Consider the following 24140-nt stretch of genomic DNA (forward strand, 5'->3'; position numbering starts at 1 on the left):
GCCATTGTAGTGTTCAGAAACACTCGTGCGGTGCCGATCATGCAACGTCGAAGGGCAAGTAATTTGAAATTTTCGTCTGCAGAGGTTGAATCGAAGATCTCTAAGTCCCGGATGAAGTGGTGGACAGGGTATGCCACATCGTCCCCACTAAATTTCGGCAACGCATGCTCGATGTCAGCAAGATCTAATCTGCATTTATTTTTTACCGCGGTGTCATTTTGCAATTCCTCGATCTGCTGCATTAATTTCAGCATTTCTACTCTTTTCTGGAGCAACGTTATTTCCTCATCGACCTTATCCAATATCATTTTCCTAGCGTTAGTAGTATTCACATTATTAATACCATTAGGAGTAAAGTCATCGGCATTGGTGACGGCATCGGCATTGGTAGCGGCAGCGGCATTAGTGGCGGCATTGGCGTTGGTGACGGCATCGGCATTGGTAGCGGCAGAGGCGTTAGTGACGGTATCGGCGTTTGTGTTAGTACTGGCATTAATTACGGCATCAGCTTTAGTGGCATCTTCGTCATTTTTTCCAACATGGGCAGTGGTAGCGGCCTCGACGGCATCCTCATTGTGCACAATACTGCCCAGCAATTTGTGTAATTGAGTTGTGGTGGCCGATTGCGGAAAATTCACATGCGCTTCAATGAGCACATTTATAATTTCCTGTCTCGATTGGTTCATTGTAAAAATTTTGTATCGCACTTACTTTTTAGGGTTAACCCCACACCTGAAGTGGTAAATTCAATTATTGTATACGATGTTTAAGGATTAAGTTGAAACACGACATTTATAGTCTTTAGATTTACCGGAAGTGCCGGCCACCATGTTTATTTTCAAGGTTGCCCTCTATTTTCATATCGATAGTTTTACAATAGTTACAATAGGGTTGCTTAACTTCTAATAACTTAAGCTACATGTACATAATGGGTTTACAACTTCATTATTCTCCTAATAGTGGCGCATACCCGAAGCTGACATAGAATATATTTTCCATTCGGATACACAAGAACAGCAAAAACGAATTTTAGAAAATTTTGCTAAAACGCTGCCAGTTACAAATCGGTACAAAATGTTATTTCAAATTATAAATACTTAATAATGCATTAATTTAACATCTTTCTTATTTACAGCACGCTAAATGGCTCGGTGCGTTTTTGTGAAAAATGTAAAATAATCAAACCAGATCGTGCGCATCATTGCAGCGTTTGTGGCGCTTGTGTACTCAAAATGGATCATCATTGTCCGTGGGTGAATAATTGTGTTAACTTTACTAATTACAAATATTTTGTACTTTTTTTGGGCTATGCGTTACTTTATTGTTTGTATGTGGCCTTAACATCGCTGGAATATTTTATACGTTTTTGGCGGGTAAGCAAAGATACATTTTTATTATAAACCCCAGCTCTGTGTTGTAATTATGCTTGCTTCCACTATATACACATATGTACCTACATATATGCATGTACTGCATGTTTTTACCTAGAAGTTGTTGTTAGTATTACTTACACACTTTATACTTTGTTAAACAACAAATACACACAAAAATTCGTATACGAAAATGAAGTCGGAAATTTCAAAACAGGGCGATTTGAATGGTGGCATGGGACGATTTCACATACTGTTCCTGTTCTTTGTATCACTTATGTTTGCTATAAGTTTGGTGAGCCTTTTCGGTTATCATATATACTTGACGCTTATGAATCGCACGACGTTGGGTGAGTGAGTGTTATTACGTTGCAAAAGTATTTGTATGGCTTAAAATAAGTTTTTCCTTTTATCACATTATAGAGGCTTTTCGTGCGCCAATTTTCCGTATTGGTGGTCCCGACAAAAATGGCTATAATTTGGGAAAATACGCCAACTTTCAAGAAGTTTTTGGTGATAATTGGAAACTGTGGTTTCTACCCGTCTATTCGAGGTAAATATTTCATTATTGTTCACAAGATCTTTGCATTTTTTTTTTTTGGTTTCGAAATACATGTAAAGTGTATGTTGTATGTGTGTGCAGCTTTTTTGTGTTTATAAACTTTTTAAATTTCCCCTTTCTTTAGCATATGCACTTAGTCATCCTCTTGCCTAATTCTTTAACTTGTCATGGAGTATAAAATTTGTTTAAGATTCTTTCTCTCTTACTTTTTTTTTATGAATTTCACTACTTTTTTCTAGCACTTTTAACAAGTTATGCTTTACTGTTTTGAACGCAAAGTTACTTTGGCAAATTAAGAGCGTATTTATTATTTTTATTTGTGTCAGTTACATAATATGTATATATGTACGAAATCTGCATAAGTAATAGATTGATTTGAAAACAATATGTTTTTTCAAATGCATATTATTATGAAAATCAAAGTTTACCTTCTACAAGTTCCCGATACTAAAAATAAATTCCCAAAATGCGCTTTTATTTTTTTCTAATAAAACTCTCAATATGGGTTAATGCTTTTAAGATATTAAATAATAAGATTTACTTTTTACAATTAGAATTAACACTTAGATAAATAGAAAATTAAATAGCTATTAACAAAGAGAGTAGATTAATAAGAGGGAGCATTGTAGAGTCGTTCATTCGCCACAAAGTGGGACGGCTGCGACAGTAATTCACCATACGTTTTGCCCCTGCTTCGTTTTCACCCACTGGATTAAAAATGTCATAACCCTGGGCATTCGCGCAATTTTAGTGATGTAAATTACATGGCGCCAGCGCCAATGCCGGTGCCAGCTCAATGGTAGTTCATTGACGCAATGACTCCAAGCGAATTTTTAACGCTACTCAGTAGTGAGTGCGTAGTACATTTCACTTGCGCTATTGAGTGAAACGATTTTTATGTGTCAGGCACGAGTTTGGTGTTATTGGCGCTACTGGCAATGATGACACAGCTGATGATGGTAGCGCTGGTAGTTCAGCTTTTGAATCAGAGAAAGAATAAATGACCCATGTAAATTATTATGGTCATACGGACATAACAACCGGAGTCATTTTTGGGTTTTGTATTTTAGATTTAATGCACAATTAATATGGGTGTGTTTGAGCAGCCAAATAATAACAGTAGTATTGCTAAAGTGCTGCTTAGTTGATGGAATGTCGCTAATTTCCTAGCGATGATCAATAGATTGTCAACATTTCGTTGAACGAACGCGCGAAATTGCCACATCTGCTCAATATTTGCTGCAGAACGTTATGCTCTGTCATAAAAAGTAACACTGCTGCAGCTCGAACACACCCTATATCGAGCAAATAAGATACAAATAGACAGATAAGCTTTTTTTTTCAAATCGCTTGGCTGAGATTTTCTATTGTTAATTAACTTAAGCTGTTATGCCAATATTTTTCAGCCAGCTTATTTTCAAAAAGAGAATTTTTACAAAGGCAAAATAAATTACAGAGTTATACAGCCTTAAAAAATCAGCTATGTTGAGGTAGACATCATAGCAAAAGGTATGGTGAATTCCTCTTACAACCGTCCTACAATTTCCACAAAGTTTTAGAACTCTACAATGCACCATCTTATATTTAAAGAGTCTTTGCTATTAATGTTATGTTTCTTGCCTTTTCAAATGGCTGTAACTAATGTTGAATTACCTAACGTATGTGACCATTAACGAAACTATCTTCTTGCGTCGTTTAAATTATCCTATATGTAATCCATCTTTAAACTATTTTTCATTTAAATATGTGTAGGTGCGCAGACCAGAAGAATCACGAATTCATTACAGTAAAAATTTACCTTATATCAAAAAGTGAAGTTCATGTATATATTTTGATATATAACTAGCTATCGGGGTAAGGCAGAGGTGGCATGTTGTTGTTGTTGTAGCGTTAAAGACACTCTCCGAAGGTTTTGGGGAGTGTTATCGATGTTGATGTCTAGAATGGGTCGATTTATTAACCGATATCGCGCCATCGATTTTTCGATAAGATTTGGGCTCAGGAGAAAAAGTTCCACTACGGATACCCAAAAAAATAATTTTCGAGCCCGCGAAAAAAAATGGCGAAAGGGTAAATTTTCGACTGCTATCGCCAACAGCTTTTTGAAAAAAAAAAAATATTTTTTGGGTTTGGGGAGTGTTTTGGTCGAAAAGTTTACCCCTACACCATTTTTTTTCGCCGGCTCGAAAATTATTTTTTTGGGTATGCGTAGTGGAACTTTTTTTCCTGAGCCCACATCCTATCGAAAAATCGATGGCGCAATATCGGTTTATTTTTGTCCATACAAATCGACACAGGTTATTGATGGCCCTTCGCGGGATATACTAGATCCGGTACGTTCGGGTAACAAGCACCAATAAGGTACAAGCCCGACCATCTCGGGAACGATTTAATATGACCACATTGAACCTTCTTGGCCATCCCCACCCCACCCCCTAGTTCCATGGCGACCCCAAGCCAGAGCCCCAGCTGCTAAAAAACATTCGCCACGGGTAGGTTGGGTTGGAGAAGCTGTGCTTGAAAGGGTTGCGCTACACAACCTATGGGTATTTTTGTTGCCTCTTAAGCATACCTGCCTAACCCGCTGGGGTTATACGGATGAAATTTCACTGAGAAGCTTTTCGTGGTAGAAATACACTCGGAGTGCTTGCCATACCACTGCCGATGGGCCACCGCGCTTAGGAAAACTTGTTTCTAAATTTTTGAAGTTGCTTTGCTCTGGACTTTAACCCAGCACCTTCGGTGTGGTAGATGGGGCACGCTGCCATCACACCACGGCGGCCGACATTATTATTTAAGTTTACTTTTAATAATTATGAGTGTCAGGGTATACAGATTCCTAACTTCATTTAACTCTCATATTTATTAAAAATAAATACATGTAAGGTGCTATAACCTCCGAAGAGATTTTAGGCCGAGCTTCTCTTCCAACTTATGTCGTGCTGCTTTTAAATTTTTCCTACAAAGGCAGATGAGTTTTCACTGAGAAGCTTTTAATGGCAGAAATGCACTCGGAGTGATTGCCAAATCACTGCCGAAGGGCGAACCCGCTTAGAAAAACTTTCTTCTAATTTGAAAAACTTTCTAAATTTCCAAAATTTTGATGTTGCTTTTCCTGTTTCATTAACAGCCGAGGCTCTGGCGACCCCGAAATCCTCATAGATCTAGGGGATGGAAGGGCGGGATGGCCTAGAAGGTCGCATGTGGTCGTAACAAAACGTTACCGAAACGGTCGGGGGTGGTACCGGATCTGCTCCCCCAAGGCCTTCGGGGAGTGTTCTTATCACTACAACAACAACAACAACAACGCCGCGGCGTCTGCCAACATATTTATTATTTCCAGAATATCCATTTATAATACTATTAACAACCTAAGGTTTTACCAAACACCTTTTAAAAAAACCTAATTCAGTTTGAGTGTTAGTTTTCGTCATTAAGAAGACGGAAGTGTTAGTTTTGTGAGCCATTAAACGCAATTACTACTTTTCGTCAGCTACGAAGTCAAACTTGCTAGTTTTCGTCAGCTACAAAGTGAAATTGCTACTTTTCGTCAGCCACAAAACAAGCAAAATTCGTCAGATATAAAATGAAATAGCTATTTTTCATCAGACACTAAAATTTTGGTGCTGGTTTTCGTATGGCACGTCGATATGCAGTTTTGTAGCACTGGATCCATCAGAGAGCTAACTGTTGAGCCGTCTCGTCAGATGCAGTGTTCGCAATTTGGAGTAAGCAGAACTGCGCCATAAGTTCATCAATGAAATCAATGTCGTCAGCATACGCCAGTTATTGCCGTTTTTATAGAATATTGTTCCAGAGCGGTTAAGATTGCAGCTATTATAATTTTCTCCAGCATCAAATTCAAGAAATCGCACCTCGTCTAGTTTCGAACGGCTCGGAGAGGTCCTTCCCAATTCTGACTGATCTGATAAAAATTTGTGGCTATACAGATTTTGCTGCTGTTTCGTGTTGTCGAATCGAAGTTAAAAGCGGACATTCACTTCCAAGAAAAATGTTTAGCACTTCTCGAATTTTGAATTTCTCGAAAAAGTATTTGAAATTGCTTTGCATATTGTTGTCATTATACAAGAACTGATGAATTTCAAAAATCGCTCTACTTTCAACTCCGAATCGACGGCTGAGGGGAAAATCACCCCATCTCAGATTGAGTGGAAGAACGCTTTATCTCGGAACTTTTTCATAAACGCCCCACATCTAATGTCAAAAGTAATCGAATTTAAGCTCAAATAGGGCATTTTCGAATCAATTTCTGAGATAGTGCATTCTTTAACCGATTTCTGAAAAGGGATGTTTTTGAAAAAATCTTTAATAGGGCGTTATTCGAAAGTTTTTTGACATAGGACGTGTTCGGCAGCTGAGGTGGGGTTTTTTGCTTACAGGTTTTTCACTACAGAAATACCCTCAGGTTTTTTACCAAACCGAGAGGTTAATCTGATTAGAAAAACCTTGCTAAAGTATCTTTTGGTGTTGCCTGCGCCGAACTGGAACCTTTGAACCTAAAGCATTCGTTTATCCTTTCGATGAGGGTAGTTACACTTTTTACCTAGCTCTACTTGTACATACAGTATTTATAACTTCAATCGTTTAACGCCGGGAGTCTATATGAAAATTAACGATGTAGAAAAAGATTTTGATTGAGCCTTGCCCGTCACTATTCCCGTTAACTCGGTAACTTGTGAATAACTTTAGATATCTTATCATAACGGATTGGTATTAAAAATGAGTAAAATCAGACGTCCATGTTTTCGATGTCGAAGTTTCGAAAAATGTCTCCTCCTCTGCCATTTCAGCGCCCTTGTGCCAATCTTCAACCTCTATTGTGGCTCTAAGAGACTCATCAAAATGCAGGTAGGGAACTATGTAGTATGTGCGTCCAATAGTTGATAACGCTATACTACTATAGCGGTATGGTCTTCGCTCAAGCTTCCCCTCGTTGCAGTTGTTAGCGCTATGTTCTTGTTGCTGTTGTTGTTGTAGCGATAAGGTTGCTCCCCGAAGGCTTTGGGGAGTGTTATCGATGTGATGGGCCTTTGGCGGATACCGATCCGGTACGCTCCGGTAACACAGCACCATTAAGGTGCTAGCCCGACCATCTCGAGAACGATTTATATGGCCACATTAAACCTTCAGGACATCCCTCCCTCCCCACCCCCATGTTCCATGGGGAGCTTGTGGTTGCCAGAGCCTCGTCTGTTAGTGAAACAGGATTAGCCGCGGATAGGTGAGGTTGACAATTGGGTTTGGAGGAGCTTTATATTGCGCTTGCAACCTGAAAGGGTTGCACTATACAGCCCCTTGAATCTGGTATTTTAGTCGCCTCTTACGACAGGCATACCTACCGCAGGTATATTCTGACCCCCTAACCCGCTGGGGGAGCGCTATGTTCTTCGCCACCAGGTCTACAGGTTGAATGTGCAGAAAGACATACAGTGCAGCTGTCACGGTTGCTTTCATGCCTCCTGTTATGCCTGGCACCAAACAATGACTCCAAAGTTTAGGATAAATAAAAAAATAAATAAAAGGCGCGATAACCTCCGAAGAGATTTTAGGCCGAACTTCTCTTCCAATTTGCGTCGTGGTCCTCTTGATTTGTCCCACAAATCGGCGGGATGGGACCTACATATTTTATGCCGACTCCGAACGGCATCTGCAAGGCAGATGAGTTTTCACTGAGAGTTTTTCATTGCAGAAATACACTCGGAGTGCTGGCCAAATCACTGCCGAGGGGCGACCCCGCTTAGAGAAATTTTCTTCTAATTGAAAAAACTTGTTTCTAAAATTTTGATGTTGCTTTGCCCGTGACGTGAACCCATGATCTTCGGTGTGGATGGCGGATGGACGCTACCATCACACCACGGCGGCCGCCAAAGTGTAGGATAGGCCTTAGTTAATAATGGTTTTAGTTAGTAAAAAAAAACTATACTAAGCTTCCCACTCGATGTCCTTCCATATTAAACATTCCTTGCTTTTTCCTACTGGACAAACAAATAAGTATATTAATAACAATTGATTAACATACAAAAAGTGCTGCTCACACTAAACAGCTCTAAAAACAAATACAACCATGAGGACATACCACTAACACAATACTAAAAAAAAAATTCAAACATAAAAATTCCTTATGCAAAAAAACATCACAAACGTTCTAATGTATGACGCAGTGTCGGCGATGGATTGACATACACCACGCAAAAACAACATCAAATGCAATCTTACGATTCGATGGGTGATACTTCACAACAACAACCAACCAGGTTAGCAAACGCATAATCAAGATTCAAAAAGATCATAAGTATTGTAAAATAAACAAAAACCACGCTTAGTGTCGCTAGCAGAAATATGTACAAATTGTTGTTGATACTTTTGTATTGTTGTTATGCTATAAAACGCTAAGCGCTTATTTATTTAAACTTTTTTTTGTTATTAATCATTAATTTCATACAATTATAAAAACTTATTTGAGATAGCATTAATACCTTAAACCAATTTTTATACTCAGCGTGCTTTGCACACAGAGTATATTAACTTTGAAAGGAATCGAGATAGATATAGACTTCCATATATCAAAATTATCAGTATCGAAAAAAATTTATTGAGCCATGTCCGTCCGTCCGTCCGTCCATCCGTTAGCACGATAACTTGAGTAAATATTGAGATATCTTCACCAAATTTGGTAAGCTATCTGGACCCAGAATAGATTGTTATTGAAAATAAGCGAAATCGGTTGATAACTACGCCCACTTTTTATATATATAAAATTATGGAAAACACAAAAAACCTGATAATTTAGTAAATAATACACCTAGAATGTTGAAATTTGACATGTAGACTGACATTGAGACTATTGATAAAAATTTGAAAAATTTTTTTAAAATGGGCGGGGCACCACCCACTTGTGAAAAAATCAATTTTACAAATATTATCTAATCTAATCTAATATATATTATAAATGGGAAAGTTTGGATGTTAAGATGTTTGGATGTTTGGATGTTTGTCCAGATGTTTGTCTTTGTGACTCAATAACGCAAGAACGGCTGGACCGATTTGGATGAAATTTTGCACACATATAGCCAATAGTCTAGAAGGATCTACTAGCTATATATTTTTCAAAAGGGGCGTGGTCCCCGCCCCCTAGGAACAGTTATAACTTAATTATTATATTTTTTCGTCTTTGCGACTGAATCACGCCAGAATGGCTACACGGATTTTGATGAAATTTGGGACACAGACAGTAGTCTACTAGCGAAATTTTTTTCGAACATGGAAAGAGGGGTGGAGGTCCCACGACCCCTTCGAGAAATTATTTTTCATAATTTTTATACATTATAAATTTACGTATACTGGCCTTCACCAATATCACAGACTCAAGGGGTCAAATAAGTCGAGGGCTTACAAAGTAAGCAGTGACACCCTCCGCCCGCCCCCCTTTATCTCCCCCTCTGGTGTAAAATCCATAAATTGTTATAACTCAATCTAAATTTTCTCCTAAATCAATAGTTTTTGGTATCTGGTACATACAGAACGAGATCTAGACAATTTTGGAGGAACGATCAGTGGTCCTCTCTACTCCCGCCATCCGCCCTCCATCAATTGTTTTTATTAGCACGCTTTTATTAGCTTTACCTGTATGTTTCTATCTAACTTTTTATTCGCTCCAATGCGCCTGCTGCCTTATTAACATGGTTTTATAATTAGCTTCACCTTATTTGTAATCTCGTAAGGGTCATATCGAGACCCTTCCGGGATCATTTCTGGATGGTTTTCGGGATCGGTCCGGGATTACGCCGGGGTAATTTCGGGACTATTTCGGGATCATTTTGGGACCCTTCCGGGATCATTTCTGTATAGTTTACGGGATCCGTCCGGGATCCCGTAGGGGGTATTTTTAGACATTTTCGGGACTATTCCGGAATCATTTCAGGACTATTTCGCGATCATTTGGGGACCCTTCCGGCATCATTTCTGGATGGTTTTCGGGATTCGTCCGGCATCCCGTCGGGGTCATTTCGGGACTTTTTCGCGACTAATACGGGATCATTTGGGGATCCTTTCGGCATCGTTTCTGGATGGTTTTCGGGATCCGTCCGGGATATCGTCGGGGTCATTTGGGGACTTTTTCGGGATCATTTGGGGGCTCTTCCGGCATCATTTCTGGATGGTTTTCGGGATCCGTCCGGGATCTCGTCGGGGTCATTTGGGGACTTTTTCGGGATCATTTTGGGGCTCATCCGGCATCATTTCTGGATGGTTTTCGGGATCCGTCCGGAATCCCGTCGGGGTCATTTCGGGACTTTTTCGCGACTAATACGGGATCATTTGGGAACCTTTTCGGCATCATTTCTGGATGGTTTTCGGGATCCGTCCGGGATCCCGTCGGAGTCATTTCGGGACTTTTTCGCGACTAATACGGGATAATTTGGGAACCCTTTCGGCATCATTTCTGGATGGTTTTCGGGATCCGTCCGGGATCCCATTAGGGTAATTTCGGAACTATTAGGGGATCATTTGGGAACCTTTCCGGCATCATTTCTGGATAATTTTCGGGATCCGTCCGGGATGCCGACGAAGTCATTTCGGGACTATTTCGGGATCATTTGGGATACCTACCGGCATCATTTCTGGATGGTTTTTGGTATTCGTCCGGGATCCCGTCGTGGTCCTTTCGGGACTTTTTTTCGACTAATACGGGATCATTTGCGGACCCTTTCGGCATCATTTCTGGATAGTTGTCGGGATCCCGTCACGGTCATTTCGGGACTATTAGGGGATCATTTGAGGACCTTTCCGGCATCATTTCTGTATTGTTTTCGGAATCCTTTCGGGATCCCGTCAGGGTCATTTTGGGACTATTAGGGAATCATTTGAGGACCTTTCCGGCATCATTTCTGGATAGTTTTCGGAATCCTTTCGGGATCCCTTCAGGGTCATTTCGGGGCTTTTTCGGGATCATTTAAGGATGGCTTTCAGGATTCGTCCGGGAACCCGTCAGGGTAATTTCTGGACTTTTCCGAGACTATTTCGGGATCATTTTGGGACCTTTCCAAGATCATTTCCGGATGGATTTCGGGATTTGTCCGGGAAGCCGTCAGGGTCATTTTGGGACTATTAGGTGATCATTCGAGGACCTTTCCGGCATCACTTCTGGATGGTTTTCGGTATCCGTTCAGGATCCCGTCGGAATAATTGCGGGACTTTTTCGGGATCATTGGGGTCCCTTCCGACATCATTTCTGGATGGTTTTTGGGATTCGTCCGGCATCCCGTCGGGGTCATTTCGGGACTTTTTCTCGACTAATACGGGATCATTTGCGGGCCCTTTCGGTATCATTTCTGGATAGTTGTCGGGATCCGTTCGGGATCCCGTCAGGGTCTTTTCGGAACTATTGGGAGATCATTTGAGGACCTTTCCGGCATCATTTCTGAATAGTTTTCGGGATCCTTTCCGGGTCCCATCAGGGTCATTTCGGGACTTTTTCGGCATCATTTAAGATTGGTTTTCAGGATTCGTCCGGGATCCCGTCAGGGTAATTTCTGGAATTTTCCGAGACTATTTCGGGATAATTTTGGGACCCTCCCAAGATCATTTCTGGATGGATTTCGGGATCTGTCCGGGATCCCGTCAGGGTCATTTAGGGATGCGTTCGAGATACCGTCAGGGTCATTTCGGGACTTCTTCGGGACTATATCGGGATCATTTCTGGATGCTTTATGGGATCCGTCCATGACCCCCTAAGGGTCATTTCGGGACTATTAGGTGATCATTTGAGGACCTTTCCGGCATCACTTCTGGATGGTTTTCGGGATCCCGTCGGGGTTATTTCGGGACCTTTTCAGGGCTAATACGGGATCATTTGGGGATCCTCTAGGGGTCGTTTCGTGACTTTCTGTATTATTCGGGATCATTTTGGGACCCTTTCGTCATAATTTCTTGATGGTTTGCCGGATCCATCAGGGTTATTTCGGGACCATTTTGGGATCATTTGGGGACCCTTCCGAGATCATTTCTGGATCCGTCCGGGATGCCGTAGGAGCCATTTCGGAATTTTTTGTTACTTTTCCGGGATAGTTTTTGCACCCTTCCGGGATCATTTCTGGATCTGTGCGGGATCCCATCTGGGTCATTTCCGGACTTTTTCGGGATCATTCTGGGATCCTTCCGGAATCATTTCTGTATGGTTTTCGCGATCCGTCGTGGATCCCCTCGGAGCCATTTGGGAACTTTTTCTGGAGTATGTCGGGATAATTTAGGTACCCTTCCTGCATATTTTCTGGATGGTTTTTGAGATCCGCCCGGGAGCCCGTCAGGGTCATTTCGGAACCTTTTCGGGATCATTTTGGAACACCTTCAGGGATCATTTCTGTGTGGTTCTCTGGATACGTCTAGAATCGTGTCGCTGTCATTTCGGGTTTTTTGGGACTATTCGTAGAACTTTTGGAGACCCTTTCGGGGCATTTCTGGATGGTTTTCGGGATCCGTCCGCGATAGCGTGGGGGTCATTTCGTAGCTTTTTCTGGATAATTTCGGGATCATTTGGGATCCTATCAGGTTATCAGCTCATTTAGTTCTTTTTTTTACTCAATTACAAAAATAAAATGCATTAGACAGAAAACAAAATTTTAAACAGATAATAAGCAGGCTAACGCGAATAGCCCATATATATTTAAATTTCTCCTTGCGGACGGGGCCGCGGGTAAAGGCTAGTTAATCATAAATCAAAAATCGTTAAACCTATTGTAACAAAATTCGTCAGAGAGGTTGCCTTTACTATAAGTAATGCTTTGAAGAAAAATGAAAGAAATCGGTTAAGGATCACGCCCACTTTTATATAAAAGATTTTTAGAAGGGTCGTGGACGAATAAAATAAGCTATATCTTTGCAAAAAAGCGCTTTATATCAATGCTCTTTCATTTCCCAAGTGTATTTATAACAATAAATAGGAAAATCTTCAAATTTAAAAAAATGGGCGTGACACCGCCCCTTTTATGACTAAGCAATTTTCTGTTTCGGGAGCCATAACTCGAAGAAAAATTAACGGATCGTAATAAAATTTGGTACACAAATTTTCCCTATATCAGGAAATATTTTTAGAAAAAATGGACGAGATCGGTTATAGACCACGCCCACTTTTATATAAAAGATTTTTGAAAGGGTCGTAGACGAAAATAATAAGCTATATCTTAGCGATAAAAAGCTTTGTATCAATAGAATTTTACTTTCTAAATTGAATTATAACATTAAATTGGAAAATACTAAAATGTTTGAAAATGGGTGTGGCACTGCCCATTTTATGACTAGCAATATTCTATATTTCGGGAGCCATAACTCGAAGAAAAGTTAACATATCGTAATGAAATTGTGTACACATATTTTCCTTATAGCAGAAAATATTTCTAGTAAAAGTGGACCGGATCGGTTAAAGACCACGGCAACTTAGATATAAAACAAGTTTAAAAGGGTCGTAAACTAGAATAATAAGCTATAAGTTAGCAAAAAATAGTTTTGAATAAACATTTCACTTATCGAGTTTTATTGTAAGAGGAAATGGGGAGACATTTTTTTAAACGGGCGGTGCCACGTGTTATGTAGAAAAGTAATTTATCTGAAATGAAATGTACAATTGAAGCTCACGCTGAGTATATAATGTTCGGCTACACCCGAACTTAGACACCATTACTTGTTTTTTGTTATTATTAATCATTTATTTCATACAATTATAAAAACTTTTTTGAGATAGCATTAATATCCTAAAGAAATTTTTGTTTTGTTGTTTTGTAATTTATTATACCTTTTCAAAACAATAACAACAACACATTAAACATTTAGCCAACATCATCAATTGCTACATCAAGACGATGCTTCACCGCTAAATACAGCTGGAACAGTTATCCATTCGCTCTCGGCTACTTCTACGGCAACAATCAAATCTTCAGATGGTAATGAAACTAATGGCATTATAACCATTATACCCGTTAAGCCAGCACTGGCCAATGATAATGAAGCAGCAGCAGAGCCTGATATTGATGTTGTTGTAATACCAACAATAGACACTGCCAATGGAAATGTTATAATTAACATGCGAGATATTGAGAGCAGTAGAGAAAATGTCTTAAGCAGAAAAGATTTCGAAAATGTATAGATGTATATTTCGAAAATCCACGAAAACTTATAATCAGTAGATAAGTTTAATTTAGCAAAAAGGAGTTTTTTACAATGTATGCGTTGGAATTGAAATATAAATGGACTAGTATAAACGTCGATTCAAAGCGATTGCAATATGTGCCTCTAAGGACTTTTTTTATTTAACACATAAACGCATTTAAATTAAGATTTAACTAGAAACGATACGCACATACATACATAGTTACTAGTATGTAGAATAGTTTTTTGGTTTTTTTTTTTTTTTAAATATTTAAATTTTTAATTAAGGTACTATTTTATATATGAGGTTATCGCAGTTTATTGCTATCCGGGGTCATGATTCAATCACAAGAGGTTTGCTCGCCTGATAAATTTGTTGTCAATTGCAATAGTAGAAATAGGACGCAATCAGTTTACAAATACCCGATAAGTACTGAACTTCATAATTCCTTAGAACAATTTTTTAAATTTGATGATGAATTTATTAACTAATGGCATGGATGTATTAGTGTGACTGAAAATAGATAATTTTATGAAAAGTACGGACACCAAAATGGCGCATGAGCGCTAATTGGAGTCAATTGGGCCTCACCACTCCAACCAACCAACGGACACCAAGAAATCATGCATTTTCGTAAACCTATAAACATACGAAACCTAAACCAATTTAAAATTCATCGTTAAACATCAAAAACTCGACTAATAAATCGATTCACGTAAAAATGTCATTAGTAAATAATGGAGATGCCATAACAAAATGTACTCATTGAGCATGTTCGGAATATTCGTCTCCATTTAAGAATTTGTGGAATCTTTTTCTGGAATCTTCGGACCTCGTCAGGTAGTATCAAACGAACGTGTTCGGAATACTCTACAATAAGTCGTTTTCTATTTTTTTTTTAATTTTTTTTTTGTCAGTTCATTGCGGCTCATGTCGGCTGCCAGTTCCAAATCGTCCTATCTCAAAACATTTCCTATTTCAGGATTTATCACAAAAACGCCCTATATCAGAATTAGGTTGAAGAACGTCTTATCTCAGAATGCTCTTATGTCAAAATGCATTGAACTTATGCTCAGATATGGAGTTTTCGAAATAGTGTATTTTTGAATAAAATTTTGACGTACGGCATTCTTAAAACAAAATTCTGAAAGAATGACAAATCCAACAACCTTTTATCAATTCACGAAATATTAAGTACAAAATGAGTTATTTCCCCCAAAACCTGTTGGCATTTACAAATTTATTATCACTACTAATATACCACTAAAGGTACTTTTCTACTACAATTTTTGCTGAATGGGATCGAATTATTCCCCGTTTTCCTTACTTCGTAAAAGCAACCCGTCCAGATTTTCATATTTGGGAGTGTCAAAGCTCTGCCATCATTGGAGAACAAACCTGTAGTAATTGAATCATGATCCTGGGTGTTAACCTTGCCGTCTTAAAATTTCACTCTCTTAGCACACTGGTTACTTTCTTTTTTGTTGTTGCACGAAGAAACGGAAGATAACACAATTTTGGAAGCAGTTCGGTGCCACTACGGGACCATTTCGAAACTTTTGTCACGCCAATTTTTACGTCATGAAAAACTGATATGAAATTGACTTAATAGAAAGTGGACGTTGCAATGCATATTTTCAATCGTTTTCTGAAAACTCGATCCACCTTTTTAATTTCGTTTAATATACCGCACACCCATGATTCAATCACAAGAGGTTTGCTCGGCTGACACATTTTTTGACCATGGCAGTCATTTTGCTCCCAAATCGAATTGACATCCGTTAACTGTGTTGTTTCCTTGCGATTTTTCTAAAAATATTAGTATAAATAGGAAGCAATCAGTTTACCTCAATAAGTACTGAACTGAATAATTCCTTAGCACATTTATTTTAATTTTATAATGAATTTATTAACTATGGCTGGACATAGGTTTTATGAAAAGTACGGACAATAAGGAATCGTGCACTTTCGTAAACCCATGAACATACGAAACCTAAACCAATTCATAATTCATCGTTCAACGACAAAAACTCGACTAGTAAATCGATTCACGTAAAAAGGTCATAAGTAAATAATGAAGATGCCATAACGAAATGTCCTCATTGAGCATGTCAACTTATTCATTCCGTATGTTCGGAACATTAGTCTGCATTTAAGAATTTGTGGAATCGGTTTATATTTGGAATATTATGTATATTCGGACATCGTGAGGTAGTATCAAACGAACGTGTTCCGAATATTCTAAATTAACGGTTTATCCGGAAACCTCCATGAATACTTACCGGAAAAGAGCTTTTCGAAATTTCAGAATAAAAAGGTGAATACACCCTGTGTAGCAGGAGCACACAAAAGCTTAACTCTTCTGTCTGAATTAAGGCCGCAATATAAAGTTCTAAGACAATGAGCCATTTTCTCTTTTTTTTTTTTGTTTTTGTCAGTTTATTGCGGCTGCTGAGTAGAGTATAACCCCATGTCGGCTGCCTGTTCAAATCGTCCTATCTCAAAATATTTTTAAAAAATTTCCGATTTCAGAATTTGTCACAAAAACGCGCTATATTAGAATTAGATTGAAGAACGCCTTGTCTCAGAATGTTTTTCATTAACTCCCTCTTATGTCAAAATGCATTGAACTTATGCTCATATAGGGAGTTTTTGATATAGTGTATTTTTGAATAAAATTTTAACGTACGGCATTCTTCAAAAAAATTCTGAAAGAATAACCAAACCAACATAACTCTTTATCAATTCACGAAATATTTAGTAGAAAATTAATTATTTTCTCCAAAACCTGTTGGCATTTACAAATTTAGTATCACTAATAATATACCACTAAAGGTACTTTTCTACTACAATTTTTGCGGAATGGGATTGAATTATACCCCGTTTTCCGTACTTCGTAAAAGCAACCCGTCCAGATTTTCATATTTGGGAGTGTCAAAGCTCTGTCATCATTGGAGAACAAACCTCTAGTAATTGAATAGTAATCATGACCTAGATCTATAAAGAGTTAAGTCAAAAATCTGTAATTTAACCTACAATCGTCGAGAAAAATTTTAAAAATTAAAAAAACTCATTGACACATGGGAAGGCTTGTTACCGAAACATATCGGACAAAGGACCATCAACAATTAAGAAGAAGAAGTGCCTGCTTAACTCGGCAAACTTCTGAAAATAACCCCAAAAATTTTTTCTCAAATTCGCCCTGCCTTTGGATTTGTTCAACGCCCCCTACCACAGAATCAGTTCAATACAGTTTTTGCCCAGATAGGGCACTAAGGAAAACAATTTAAGTTAAAACGCTCTTCAGCAGAGTACTGCAGCTTTTGTTTTGAATCATAAACATGACGTTTTTGTGACAAATCATGAAATGGGAAGTTTTTGAAAAATATTTTGAGATAGGACGATATTGAAAGGCAGCCGACATGGTCTGACAAAGAAAAAAATGGCTTATAGTCTTAGAACTTTATATTCCGGTCTTGACTATGACAGAAGAGTTCAGCTTTTGTGTGGTCCTGCTACACAGGGTGTATTCACCTTTTTATTCTAAAATTTCGGATAGCTCTTTTATGTTAAGTATTCATGGAAGTGTTCCGGATAAACCGCTAATTTAGAATATTCGGAACACGTTCGTTTGATACTACCTCACGAGGTACGAATATACATAATATTCAAAATATAAACCGATTCCCGGAATTCTTAAATGGAGACGAATGTTCCGAACATACGGAATAAATAAGTTAACATGATCACATGCCAACCTAATATAAACGCATGCAAGTAATTTTCTGTCAAAAATGTCTCATGCACATACAACTTGTATGAGAGCAACCCAAATTGAATTTGCTGCGTGAAAACCTAACTGGATTTCCAATTTTTGTTCTGCGTGACATTTAGATTTGACGTTTGCACACATGCTTTACATTGTCGCAACGCATGCTTATTTGGGTTAGGGCAAAAAACGCCGGTTGTTTGCGTGCGCTAAAAAAACGCAGTGCGGTTTTATTAGGTTGGCATGTCAATGAGTACATTTGTTTTAGCATCTCCATTATTTAATAATGCCATTTTTACGTGAATCGATTTACTACTCGCTTTTTTGACGTTGAACGATGAATTTTGAATTGGTTTAGGTTTCGTGTGCTCATAGGTTTACGAAAGTGCACGATTCCTTGGTGTCCGTACTTTTCATAAAATAGATCAGAAATAGATCATGGCATAGTTAATAAATTCATTATAAAATTAAAATAAATGTTCTAAGGAATTTTGCAGTTCAGTACTTAGCGGGTATTTGTAAACTGATTGCTTCCTATTCCTACTACTAATATTTTTAGAAAAATCGCAAAGAAACAACACAATTAACGGATGTCAATTCGATTTGGGAGAAAAATGGCTGCAATTGTCAAAAAATTTATTCGCCGAGCAAACCTCTTGTGATTAAATCATGAGACCAAGCATTCTTTAAAATTTCACTGGAGTCAAAACTCGAAGAAGAATTGATGTTTCTTAACAAAATTCTGTAATTCTCTTATAGCAAACATAAACTTCTGATAAAAATAGACGAGATCGGTTCATGACCACCCCCAATTTTATGTAACTGAGTTTAAAAAGGATCTATAACAAAATCTAATTTTTTCTTCAAATAAATTTTTTTAAGTAACCGCTAAATTCGGTCCCCGGTATACAGTTAACAAAATTAACTTTTTAGTACTAGAACTTTTGATTTCAAATGAGTTAAATTTTTGGTTGAAGTTGTTTAATAATATTTTATGTATTTTCTTCCCTAACTAATTGCAACAAAATTGTTCTAAAACATAAAGAAATACAATCATTTAATAACAATATCCTTAAAAACAATTATAATATAAGCGCATACATAGCTGTTAACCTATTTTAAGTAAATGTTAATTATCTTAAGCTTCTGTTATTTTTATTACAATTTTTTTTTTTAATTTTTTACAAAAATTGTTTATTATAATTAAAGTACTTTGTTAATTATATTTCTTTATACTTGAAATAGTCAAAGCCTCTTTTGTCGTGTAATGGAGAGATTGCAATAGAATACCCGAATAGCTCCACGCAACATTTCATGAAGATTTATTAAAATATTTTTCAAAAATCACCAACATACTCGTACACATTTAAGCGTTCCCACTTATATACTTAAATAAAATATTTTTGTTGTATATTTATCATGCATACTGTAATTATTTATCATCTAACTCTACTTAGTACTTACATATGTGAAATTTCTTCTCACACTAAGTTTGTATATAAATGTTTGTATTGCTCCTTTTTTCAGTCATACAATTGTAATTTGTTTTAATTTTTGTACTACCAACTTTGAATGCATAACTTTTGTAGCAATATATATATTTACTTAGATATGTTGGACATATTTTTTCTACACATTTATGTAAGTATGTAGAACCTGACATTTTGCGAAATAAATTGTATATGCTTTTAATTTGCCAAATTAGCTTGTGATTTATTTATAAATGCGTGGTGTTACTTCAAACACTAGAAATAATTTTTTTTTAGTAAGAAATACTGTGTTTTTGTAGTGCATGAAGGGTTTGCCTCCATTTATGCTATATGAAGTATATGTAATTGGATCATAACCGCTTATATGGTTCTGGCTAAGAATGTAGTCATGCCAATTAAGCTTCAGGTACATCAATTTTTCTTATTGGATTGTGATGTTGTTGTTTTAGCGATAAGGTTTCTCCCCGAAGGCTTTGGGGAGTGTTATCGATGTGATGCTCCTTTGCCGGATACAGATCCGGTTCGCTCCGATAACACAGCACCATTAAGGCCGATCGATTCGGGAACGATTTATATGGCCACATTAAACCTTCAGGCCATCCCTCCCTCCCCACCCCCAAGTTCCATGAGGAGCTTGGGGTTGTCAGAGCCTCGTCTGTTAGTAAAACAGGATTCGCCGCGGATAGGTGAGGTTGACAATTGGGTTTGGAGAAGCTATATATTGCGCTGACAACCTGAATGGGTTGCGCTACACAGCCCCTTGAATCTGGTATTTTAGTCGCCTCTTATACTGAAAGAAAAATACTGGTAAAATCAAACGAAATACGGGTCAATTCAACCGAAATTTCTGTCAATTTTTATCCATCGTAACAAGATGTTGAATCAACTGTGCACAAATCGTTGATTCGTAATTGACCGTTTTAGGAGCCGACTAAACAAAAAAAGGTGTATCATTATACATTACCCATAAAAAAAAATAAAAATAAAAAATAGTTTTGTTAAATTAACAATTATTACTGTCGCTCTAGTAATACCAATCAAAACTGTTGAAAGGGATTTCTGTTCTTTTGAAATTACAAGAGCAAACTGATAAATTAACAGAGTTTATTGTCGAAATGACACTACTAGTGAAATCTATTGAAAGAACAGATATTTCTGTTTTTTCTAGATTAATAGCGTAAACTTTTACATCGACAGAGTTTTCTGTTCATATGACACTAATACCTGTGGAAAAAATAAAAGCCGGATAAACATATATTTAAACTTGCGTAGTTTTTTTTTTATTTGTATAAATTACACATAAGTACATTTCATTTCTAATGATTTTATTGCTATATTTAGTAATATTAATTAAAATAATAATAACTTAAATCTGAATTCAAATAAACAAAACTTGTTCCGAAGTACCATCGACAGCTTTGTGTGAAAGTATGTTGCCATATATATACGAATGTAAATATGTGAATTCATAAATACGCATGATTGCTACATACATATATATTTGCTACATACATATTCACACACGCGTTAGTACATGCTCTAGCGAACCACATTGGCGACGGTTTCAAGTACTTTATTTCACCTTTTTCTTCAAAAATTTCCACCATATTGTTATATTATAATTATAGTTATATTTGTGTACGCACATTTGATATAAAATGTTTCCATTTTCTTTGAATTTAAAAGAAAAATCGGACAAATAAGTACATATGTATGTACTTACTAACCGAACTTGAATTGGGCGTACATCAAATATGCTAGCACACATTGAACATTATAAACTTTTATTAAACGCACTTTCACCCAATTTTATTTTTTATAATTTATTTAATTTAATAGTTTTGAACTTCGCCGCGTGTCACTTCACTTTTCAAATAGAAATGAAAATAGTAGTCACGAAACTGATTCTCAATTCTTTCAGTTGCAGCTCATTATCAATTTCTTCTCTCGCATGTATAGTTGCCACACTTGATTGTTTCGAACAAAACTTGTAGTGTAAATGTTTACATAACATTTTAAATAGAGAACTTGTAAGTTATAGAAAAATAAAGAATCAAATCGCGGGAAGGTATTTCACTACTGGAGTAACTTTACATGTAATTCGGCAAGTTTAATTCTCGTAACATTTTATTTTGAAACGATTCCAAAATAACTCAAACTTTTATGCTGTCGGAAACATCTACATTAAAAAATTATGTTTTTTATTATCTTATTAGATTCGTTCGCGTGAGTGAAAATTCGTAAAAACTTGAACAAAATGTTACTAACTTTGGAAAAATCCTGTTCGTTTAAACAAAACAAGAGGACGTAATTCTGCATTTCGCTTGGAGGAGAAGTTGCAAAATTGTACCCGATAAATAGGTGTCCCGGTATCGCATAATTTTTTGCAGTGGTATGCACAGTAAATTCAAAAAAGGGTTTTTTCGTTTTGTATTAATAACTAAGAAACTAGTTTTTTGTTGTTTTCCCATTTTGTGTGTTTTTTTGATTTGTTGGTTTCTTATTTTGGTGTTTTTTTTTGTAACAAGTGGCACCATCGTCATAAGTACAAAGTAGAGAGCGCGGTGAACGTAATTGAGATCAGTTGTGTTAACAGAAAAATCAGTTAGATTGATTAGGAATCTGTCAATTTTACAGAATTTTGTTAACTTAAGAAAATGACTAAACTAATTTGTTCGGTTGAGAAAGAACTCGGTCGAATTAACCATAATTTGATAAATTTCACCGAATCTCCGTTAAATCAAGAACAACATAACCGATTCGTTGATTTTACTAGCACCATTTCTTTCAGTGTACGACAGGCATACCTCCTACCGCGGGTATATTCTGACCCCCTAACCCGCTGGGGGTATTGAATTGGGATATTATATGAGCCTAAATTCAATATATTTTGACGAGAAATAGGTCGTTTATGAAAACAATTTTAAGATAGGGCGTTCTTCAATCCAATTCTGAAATAGGGCGTTTTTGAAATAAATCCCTGGATGCGGTCTTTTAAAAATATTCTGATATAAGCCGTTTTCGAACTGGCACTGGGAATTTTCCCGCGCGTTAAGTAACACGCATTACAAACAACAGCTCCTTCATTTTCTTTTGTTCTTATCGACAGGCTGAACTTTTGCCGACGCGGTATTCATGGCAGTAACATCCCGGTTTGGAAAATATGTAGTTCTGAAATTTTTTATTTTTAGTGCATTCGAAACCATTACTAGTTCGCCATCAATCTCTTTAACATGCTTTCAAATGGCGATGCCCTAGGTGATGGAAATTGTCTCCTATTCAGTCTCTTTTCTAGAGTTCCACACTTTTGTAAATTTATCTAATATCGAACTGGTTCTTATTTGGTACTTCACCATTGTCTAGGAGCGACCCCGTTTAGAAAACCATTTCTAACGTGTTTTTAATGGTATTCTTATGCGACGGAGGCTGTAGTCTTGGCGGTAGCTAGAAAATTTTCAATTCAGAAAAAGCTCACGTCCAGAAAATGTAATTATTTAGTGTTACCATTCAATGCAGAATAATTTTTTTTGCAATGCGACATAGTTGACTCCATTCTGAACTTTTTATACTCAGTTGAGCAGAGCTCACAGAGTATATTAACTTTGATTGGATAACGGTTGGTTGTACAGGTATAAAGGAATCGAGATAGATATAGACTTCCATATATCAAAATCATCAGTATCGAAAAAAAATTTGATTAAGCCATGTCCGTCCGTCCGTCCGTCCGTTCCTTAACACGATAACTTGAGTAAATTTTGCGATATCTTGACGAAATTTGGTATGTAGGTTCCTGGGCGCTCATCTCAGATCGCTATTTAAAATGAAAGATATCGGACTATAACCACGCCCACTTTTTCGATATCGAAAATTTCGAAAAATCGAAAAATTGCGATAATTCATTACCAAAGAAGGATAAAGCGATGAAACTTGGTAGGTGGGTTGAACTTATGACGCAGAATGTAAATTATGTAAAATCTTGGACAATGGGCGCGGCACTGCCCACTTTTAAAAGAAGGAAATTTAGAAGTTTTGCAAGCTATAATTTGGCAGTCGTTGAAGATATCATGATGAAATTTGGCAGAAACGTTACTCCTATTACTATATGTATGCTTAAAAAAAATTAGCAAATCGGAGAACGACCACGCCCACTTTTAAATTTTTTTTTTTTTAAGTGAAATTTTTACAAAAAATTTAATATTTTTACAGTATATAAGTAAATTATGTCAACATTCAACTCCAGTAATGACATGGTGCAACAAAATACAAAAATAAAAGAAAATTTCAAAATGGGCGTGGCTCCGCCCTTTTTCATTTGATTTGTCTAGGATACATTTAATGCCATAAGTCGAACAAAAATTTTCCAATCCTTGTAGAATTTGGCAGCGGCTTAGATTCTAGGACGATTACTGTTTTCTGTGAAAAAGGGCGAAATCGGTTGAAGCCACGCCCAGTTTTTATAAACAGTCGACCGTCTGTCCTTCCGCTCGGCCATTAACACGATAACTTGAGCAAAAATCGATATATCTTTACTAAACTCAGTTCACATAATTTTCTGAACTCACTTTCTATTGGTATAAAAAATGGCCGAAATCTGACTATGACCATGCCCACTTTTTCGATATCGAAAATTACGAAAAATGAAAAAAGTGCCATAATTCTATACCAAATACGAAAAAAGGGTTGAAACATGGTAATTGGATTGGTTTATTGACGCAAAATATAACTTTAGAAAAAAACTTTGTAAAATAGGTGTGACACCTAACATATTAAGTAGAAGAAAATGAAAAAG

The 24140-nt window shown here is 37.1% G+C and overlaps 1 protein-coding gene across 6 annotated transcripts in view; it reads left to right on the top strand.

Annotated features, from left to right (window-relative positions):
• LOC137245188 (palmitoyltransferase ZDHHC15B) overlaps window positions 1-24140 on the top strand; it is a 48585-nt gene that overhangs the window by 19889 nt on the left and 4556 nt on the right. For 2 of the 6 annotated variants that reach the window (XM_067775450.1, XM_067775453.1), the window contains 6 exons: window positions 961-1067; window positions 1136-1373; window positions 1570-1720; window positions 1794-1923; window positions 8115-8207; window positions 13777-19553. In XM_067775450.1, the coding sequence (XP_067631551.1) occupies window positions 961-1067; window positions 1136-1373; window positions 1570-1720; window positions 1794-1923; window positions 8115-8207; window positions 13777-14089 (1032 nt within the window). In that variant the 3' untranslated portion in view covers window positions 14090-19553. Of the gene's footprint in view, window positions 1-960; window positions 1068-1135; window positions 1374-1569; window positions 1721-1793; window positions 1924-8114; window positions 8208-13776; window positions 19554-24140 lie in introns of those variants that run through there. The other 4 variants (XM_067775452.1, XM_067775454.1, XM_067775455.1 and 1 more) reach the window with 4 other exon arrangements.

The sequence above is a fragment of the Eurosta solidaginis genome, chromosome 3, assembly GCF_040869045.1.
Source record: "Eurosta solidaginis isolate ZX-2024a chromosome 3, ASM4086904v1, whole genome shotgun sequence".
NCBI lineage: Eukaryota > Metazoa > Arthropoda > Insecta > Diptera > Tephritidae > Eurosta > Eurosta solidaginis.